Genomic DNA, 8,242 nt, shown 5'->3' on the forward strand with positions numbered 1-8,242 from the left:
AACTAACGTTGATGTGGAATTGTGTCAAATGACGTAAACAACTCAAATGTTATTATGAAACGCGTTCGAAATGTTAAATAAATTTAACAAGATTTGGTTAAAAGGACTAGATTGATGTACTTATAAAGTTGAGAGACTAAATTGAATCAAAGTTTCGAAGAGGGGCTAATTTCAATTTTTATTAAGAGTTAAGGAACAAAAAAACATATTTAACCCTAATTATTATAATTATTTGCACCATCATTATCAATATCATCATCATTGTCGTTTTTCAGCATTATTTATTGCTATTTATGTCACTATCATAATTTCCGATATCATCCATGTGATTATCATTATTATTTTGTTGTTATTGTCGTCATCATTGTTACCACCGTAACTATTACTATTATCATCACTATTAATAAAAAAAATTCTGTTCATTTATAATTATTATATAAATAAACTTAATGTTTTTCATTATATTACATTAGATAAGACATTACTTGAATATTAAACAAATTGAACAATTATTAAACTAATTTTCAAAATATATCACAAAAACAAATAATAAAAAATCTCACCAAGTTTAATTCACCAAAATTGTGAAAGAAACAATTACATGATATACATTAGTAATTAATGGCTAACACATCTTAAATGTTTAAAAATATAAGTGTCGCGATAAAAAAAAATTCTAAAATTTAATATATTAAAAAAACCAAAGCAATATTTTGCATGATACTTTTATTTTTAAAAATTACAGTGAGTACAGTAATAAGATCTTTCAATGTTTCCATTTTTTTTAAATTAACTATTTATCACTTTAATTTAAAAGCACGACAACACATTGAATACTTGTATTAAATTGACAAGATACAATAATAATACAACAATTTTCAATTAAATAGAAAAAAAATTAGAAATAGGTAACGAGTGGGCCGAAAGAGAACGGGCCCTTCTGGTCCATAGATAAGCAATGAGGGACCAACAGTCACTATTCATTGCGAAAATCTTTCATCGTTCTTTCTTTCTACAAAATCCCTCATTTCCTTCTTTATTCCCATTTCCCACCCTTTCATCATTCATCATCGCCTCCACCACGCACCCACCCAGATTCTCCTTCTTCTCTGCGTTCCTCTTCCGTCTCCAAATTTCGATTCTTTCGATCAGATCCGCAACCCCCATCTCGCCAAAACCCTCTGCCACCCATCCATGACGCTTGGCTCAGGAGGATCCAGTGTCGTGGGTCAGTCCCTCACTGTTCTTTCTCTATCTTATCTACGCCCTTTTTCTTTTTCATCTTTTCTTTTTCCAATTTTTTCTTCTTGGTCATCGGATTTTTCCCCCTTCCTCTTCTTGCCGTTGACCTAGAACGTTCTCTGTTCGCTTTTTTGTATGCTCAATTCGTAATTATTTGTTTGTTTTTGGGGTTTTCTGTTTGTGTCTTGTCGGAGGAGTTTTGGATCGTTGGTTTCGCTTTCCTGCCTTGCAATCTTTTTTGTTTTTCTTGTTCTGTAAAGGATAGTTTTGGGTGTTTTTTATTTTTGTGATCATGTTAAATAAAACGTTTAGTTTTCTTTTATTTCATGTCGTCAGTCATGGGCACAATCTTTTCTGCCTTGGTATGTATATTTTGGAAATGTGTATGTTTTTGTTGCTAATGTTGTTTGATGGCTCTTGTTAGAGTATTTCTTCTTCGGCGCAAGAGTGGAAAAATAATTCAGAATGTGTGGTTGAACCTTGTAGGAAGCTTTTAAAAGCGACTGTGATTTGAGCTGAAATGTCGATGCATGACGTCAGCAATTGCAGCTGCATTTGTCGATAATTTCAATGTTGTGTAATGCATGCCTTTTGAATTTAAGTAGTGGGATTGATAGTGATGACCTAAGTTAGTTGTCTACGTTTTCTGTCAATAGTTGTGAAACTGAACTTGTATTTGTGCCTAAAGCATTCTTACACAGCATTAGATAACTGATCTCTTCTATTGGAAAATGCATGGATGATGATGTTGGCGGGTAGTGGGATAAGGATTTTTGTTTTTGTTGTTGGTGTTTTTGTTGTATCATTATGGATGATGTCGGGTAAAATTAGTCAAATGTTGTTAGGAGTTCCACATTGAGTACAATGAGCTTTATGCGATACTGAAGTATATAGGGTCTTCCACCTAATGGAGTAGTATTTTGGATTGGGGTTCTCCCTTTTTGTTTAAGTCCTAACAATTGGTATTTTCATTGAGAGTTGGGCTAGGGAAAGACTACTTCTAGGCTGTATTAAGGTGTCAAACCAAACACTAGTTGATGAGTGAATAACGCTCAGAGAAAAGGGTTATCATTGGGAGTGAAAGTACTTTTGGAGGTAAACCCTTAAACGTAGACTCAAATTGAGTAGGATGAATTACTTGATGTGGTATTTGAGGTTTCAGCCTCTCCCAATTAATGGAGTAGTCTTTTGGAGGTAAACTTTCCTGTTGTGTATAAGTCCTAACAAATGTCTTGTGAATATGTACTGTTCAATTTCTTGTACAAGTCAAATATTTCAATGAAAAGTATTGTTACGTGGTGTTGCCATGGCAGATCTTTTGCCAACCACCATAGGCAATTTATGAAGGGAGGCATGTAATGGTGTTGCCATCAGCAACAATTGTGGTACTATGGTCGCAATGGCTTTTTTATATGGCAGAATTTTGGCCTTCTGAAACTCTACCATCTGCCATTGTCAACATTGTTAATGAATGAATTATGGTTCAAGTGTGGTACTATTTTCTTGGTTTAAGGATTTTATCAATTTTGTGCAGATATTGTTGTCAAGATAATGGATCCTACAATGACTAGTTATATGTGTGTTGTTCAAATAGAAAATGTTTATGTTTTGTTAAGTATCTGTACATTTATTTGCAGTTCCAAGGAACTTCAGATTGCTGGAGGAGCTTGAACGAGGAGAAAAAGGTATTGGAGATGGCACAGTTAGCTATGGAATGGATGATGGTGATGACATTTACATGCGCTCTTGGACTGGCACCATTATTGGCCCCCATAATGTAAATATTTCTGTCACTTCTGTAGATTAATCTGATCATAGTATGTATGCCAGCATGGTTTTTGTCCAAATTTAAGAATTTGGTTAGATTCTTGTCAGTATTGACTTCATGTATTTGTACATGCACATTGTGTATTATTCTATGCATGGATGGACCTTGGATATGTAAGTTTGCTATAAGTTTATATTTTCTGTATAATATATATCCTTTTTGGTTTACAGTTAAATGCCTGCTTGTAGGTCCTATAATTGTGTTCTTCTCATGAATCTTTTCTCTGTCAGACTGTACATGAAGGAAGAATCTATCAACTGAAGCTGTTTTGTGATAAAGACTACCCAGAAAAGCCCCCAAGTGTTCGATTTCATTCACGGGTCAACATGACATGTGTTAATCATGAAAATGGAGTGGTATCATTTATAATCTTTCTTATGTATTCACTGTATAAAAATAATAATACGTTGTGCAGTGCTTGCTGGGATAATTGAATTGTTTTACTAACTGTGCATTCTACTTCAAATTTTCAATTTGTAATAGCTTGGGATCTCTTGTATTGGAGATCTTTGATATGGGTTTATCGGGAATAAGTGAATAATGGACTATATTTCATTGTTCCTTTATTTGAAAACATGGATCTCATATTTGTTGGCATGATATTAAGTTGATTTTGCAAACTTAATACCTGATAATCTTTGTGAAGATTTATAGAGTGATGCATGAAACAGGTTGAACCAAAGAAGTTTGGTCTTCTTGCAAATTGGCAAAGAGAGTACACAATGGAGGACATACTGACCCAGCTGAAGAAGGAAATGGCAGCTCCTCATAACCGGAAGCTTGTCCAGCCCCCAGAAGGTACCTACTTTTAGCATTGAAGACAGACGGTATAGATGTCAGCTTGTATTGCATATTCTGTATGCAATATATAGTGTGTAATGAATGCTTTGTGGATCCTTCCTTCTGAATTCAAGAACATATAGGGGAATGCCCCAAAAGATATTTCCATCTCCATGGCTTCAGAGTTGTTTTGTTGTCTTTCTCGACTCTTCTGAAGGGGGACTGTTTGATTAAAATATTATGTGTGTCAAATATTTCGGAAGCAACTCTCTAAGTAGTATTTTCCCTTTAATCACAAAGGTGCTTTCAATTTTACTCCTGCTTCACTTTCTCTCTGCTTCTTCTGTGAGTAAGCAATGACAATGTGAACGTGCTTGGTGTGTTGTCCTTCATATAATTTTCACCAAAATCAATCTGATATGAAACAAAAGCAACCAAGTTACTAGCACCGTTAATCATTGAATATTTGGAACACTCGATAAAATATACTGTTATTTAATTATAACTTCACATATGAATAAATACTTTTGTGTTTTTACATCAGAGTCATTTTTAGTTGCCTGAGAGTAAAGTTATACTTGTATATTCAAATTGAACTTATTTTGAAATTAAAGAAAAATTGTAGATCTCGGATATTTTTTTTTTTGAGAAATCAAAGCCTGTCGGGATGTAATGGTGTTTGAGATTTACATTGGCTAATATAACCTGTCAGTGATTTTAATTTGTTAAGTTGATTTTCTCTAATATGAATATTAAAAAAGGGGACGTGAAAAGTTTAATTTATTCATAGTAATTTGTGTAATATTATCTGCTTGTAAAGATATTATTAAAATGTATCTTATTTTTTCACGTTCATACTTATTTAACTGGATGACACAATTTTACTGTATGTAATGTTAAATTCTATACGGATAATAATATTTTTGGTTTATTTTTTTAATTTATTTGTAATCCATTATTTTAATCATTTTTAAAACATTTACGCTAATTTTTGTCGCGGTGTGATATGATTAATAAATTTATATGATGATTTAATGATTAATAAATTTTTAGACGTTGGAAATTAATTTTTCTTGTTTATTTATCTTTTACAGTTCTTGAATAAAATGTATTGTGAAAAAGTTAAATTATAATTTTAAGATACGTTTCCTATTATTTTTCTTTGTGAAATGAAGCAGACGGATCTTTTTTGTTTTACTTATATTTGTGATGGTGTTTAATAAATGATAGGAGCATGTATTTCTTTTTTTTTGTTTAGAAGAAATATAAAATAAAATTTGTATGGAAGGGTATAGAGGAAAAGAAAATAAACATAAAAATAAATGTATTTTTTTAAAGATGATCGATTTTTTTTAAGATAAAATGAATCCTAAACCCATTATGATAAAATGAAGTATTTATAATTCCAATGGATCCTAATACAAAATACGATAATATATGTAGTTGAAGTGTAACTTAAACCTACCATGGTATATTTATGTTTCAAATACAATGAATTATTAAAATAGATAAAATAATTATCTATAATTTAATTTTTTTAAATATGATTTTATTTCCTAAATTTTAAATCTGAAATTAAAATTTGTTTTTATCCAAATTTTAATATATCTCGATATTTTAAGTGGATTAAATTTGTTTATATGATGTTTGATGCATGTTTAACTTAAATATTAGTTTGAAATATTCAAAAAATAATAATTTTTTATTATATTTATTTATTTTTAAAGTATAAACAAATTAAAATTTTGGAAAAACATAAAATTCTTTCTCCGGATTTAAATTATATACTACAAACATATTTAGTTCATCAAATATGTCCAACTATTAAAATAGTTAAATTTAGTTATATCCTAAAATAGATAAAAAATAATAATTTATAGTTTAAATTTTATCAACTCATAAAATCGATAATATATATGTTTCTTAATGTTATCGTATCCTTTCCAGTATTTTAACTATAATTTAGTAACTAATTTAAGATTTGAGCATTTTTTTTTCCTTTTTAGACAATGTGATTAAATAAAATATTTAACTAATTTCGTCCCTCTCTCATAAAGTATTTCAATGATTTCAGAGTTAATTATGTTCAGTTACTATGTAAAATTAGAATTCGTGGTTTTAAATTTTAATAATTTTTTATTTTTAAAATTTAAAAATTAATAAATATAGTCATTTTAATTAAATTGTATTATTATTTTTTAAATATTAAACATATTTCTCATAGAGAATTATATTTATCAATTTTTAAAGTTATTCAAAGTTTTAAACATAAATAAACAAAATTTGTATAAAATTTTTATGAACTAAAAACATACTTAATTTATTATTTAATTTATGATGGATTTATATATAAGTAAGTTTGTAGGTTATAAGTTTGAATATTTTGAAGTGAGTTATTGTTAATTACTTTATTGAGTATTGTAACGTTCAAAATAAATAGATAAATTCAATTTAATAAAACGTCACATATATAAATATTCAGAAAGTACAGGATTTGGGATATGAAGATACACAGTACACCAAACATATCCATAACAAAAGAGAAGAGACATCACACTGCCTAAAACAAAGTGCAATAGTTCTAAAGGTAGCACAAGGTATTGTCCAAGACAAAAGAATCATAAACTATTAATCTCCTTCAGCTGTAGGCTCCATAACGATCTCAAAACCCGTTCAATCATCAAGCTGCAGCGTCTCTACTAACATTACCACTGCCAGGGATTCTCTCATCTGCTCACATCAATAGAATTGATGATCATCGCAATAGAGGAAACCACACACAACATACAAGCAAGCGAAAGGGTAAGCTAATGTAAAGGAATCTCATATCATAACAGTCAACATGCAGCTCCAAAGTCAGACACAAATAACAGACATTCACACATAGATTACCAAATCATTGAGACCTCAAGACTTGACTATCCAGATACGTAAAATGAGACACCACCACAAGACAATGGAATTAAGTCCTAGCAGTGAAGCATCACCACGAGGCCTTCGCGGAATTACACCCTTACACGAGGCACCACCACGTGGCCTTCGTGGAATTACGTCCTGCCTTGAGGTACCACCACGTTACCCTCGTGGAATTACGTTCTGTTCTTGAGGCACCACCACGAACTCTCACCTCGAGGTTCATGGAATTAGCTCCAATAGTTGAGGCACCACTGTGGACTCCCCCTTGGAGAGCCCATGAAATTATGTCCATATGATGAGGCACCACCACGAGCCCCTGCTACAAGAGTCATGGGATTACGTTCTACTCATACCATGTCTATGTTTCATCAACCAATCATATAATTTCCATGCATATCAATCTCATGCCAATATTGATGAAAACGACCAACTATCCAAGCATATATCATACAAATCTCTTGCCAAACACATAAACTTTCGGCCCTAATATAACATATGGAGTATATATATAACATCATAACTTGAGATGTTCCAAAACATCCATCAACCAATCATGTAACACATACGCATATGCACTAACTCCGCCAATCTCGCTCAAGCTAAAGAGCTCTCGTTCAGGCAAGAGGAACCCATCGCTCAAGCTACCTGCTCTCGCCTGAGCGAGACTACAAACAGAGAGCACGTCGAGGTCTCGCTCAAGCTAGCCCAGCCCGCTCAGGCGAGACTACTCTCGCTTAGGCGAGTGGCCTTCGCTTAGGCAAACCCTCGAAACAAAGAGGGGAGTGAGCTGCTGCTGTTCTCGCTCAGGCGAGAGCTCTTCGCTTAAGCGAGAGCTTTCATTTTGAGCGACCAACCCGCTCGTCTGGGCGAGTTCAGCAGAGCTCACCACTCTCTCTCGCGCAAAAGCAGATCCACATCATTATAGCAGTACAATCCACGCATTTTCACACAACCAATAACACACATCAACCACCAGTACATAAAATCAACCAAACATGCATCTAGAACTTAAAAACAATCAAGCCCTAGCTTCCCTTACCTGGAATAAGCTAGTACAAGACTCCCAACCCAGATTTAGCGAGCACAGCAGCTCCGAGTATAGCTTAATGAACTGGAGATTAGAGGTGCAAAGTGGAAACATGATCAATAAGGGAACTTCGGTTGAAACCCCGACAACATAGCTAGAATAAGGAAAGAACAATTGGGAGTTTAACTTACTTGGAACAACGGGTCCTCCTAGCTCAACGTAACAGTAAGAGCAAAACCCTAGTAGAGGCTCGTGGCTGCTCAAGAAAGGGGTAGAGATCTGTTGTTTTATGGAAATGAGATGGAAGAGTGGAGTTAGGTCAGATTAGGGTGTTTGGCTCCCTATGGGCCTGCCCTAGCCCAACTCATAAGAGGCAGTCCCTTTTAATTTAGGACAGAAAAACATAAAGAAATTATTGGACGTTACAAGTACTCCCATTTTTTATATTT

General features: G+C 32.9%; 1 protein-coding gene and 1 long non-coding RNA gene across 2 annotated transcripts; one reads left to right on the top strand and one right to left on the bottom strand.

Moving 5' to 3' along the window:
• The first annotated feature begins 950 nt into the window (after positions 1 to 950).
• Positions 951 to 4,165, top strand: LOC114191915 (ubiquitin-conjugating enzyme E2 variant 1D). Its single transcript, XM_028081370.1, has 4 exons — positions 951 to 1,228; positions 2,880 to 3,019; positions 3,301 to 3,426; positions 3,742 to 4,165. Exons 1-4 carry the CDS (start codon positions 1,195 to 1,197, stop codon positions 3,880 to 3,882), a joined length of 441 nt encoding a protein of 146 aa, XP_027937171.1. The 5' UTR covers positions 951 to 1,194; the 3' UTR covers positions 3,883 to 4,165.
• A 2,152-nt stretch (positions 4,166 to 6,317) lies between these two features.
• On the bottom strand, positions 6,318 to 8,135 carry LOC114189480. Its single transcript, XR_003605682.1, has 3 exons — positions 7,985 to 8,135; positions 7,806 to 7,877; positions 6,318 to 7,082 (listed from the first exon to the last, which is right to left on the bottom strand). It is a non-coding gene; the product is annotated as an uncharacterized LOC114189480 (long non-coding RNA).
• Positions 8,136 to 8,242: the final 107 nt, after the last annotated feature.

Source organism: Vigna unguiculata, chromosome 7 (genome assembly GCF_004118075.2).
Source record: "Vigna unguiculata cultivar IT97K-499-35 chromosome 7, ASM411807v1, whole genome shotgun sequence".
NCBI lineage: Eukaryota > Viridiplantae > Streptophyta > Magnoliopsida > Fabales > Fabaceae > Vigna > Vigna unguiculata.

Coding starts and splice junctions, on each gene's coding strand:
- LOC114191915 (XM_028081370.1), top strand. CDS start 1,195: ATGACGCTTGGCTCAGGAGGATCCAGTGTCGTGG. Junction 1,229..2,879: donor AGGAGGATCCAGTGTCGTGG/GTCAGTCCCTCA, acceptor ATTTATTTGCAG/TTCCAAGGAACTTCAGATTG. Junction 3,427..3,741: donor TTAATCATGAAAATGGAGTG/GTATCATTTATA, acceptor TGCATGAAACAG/GTTGAACCAAAGAAGTTTGG.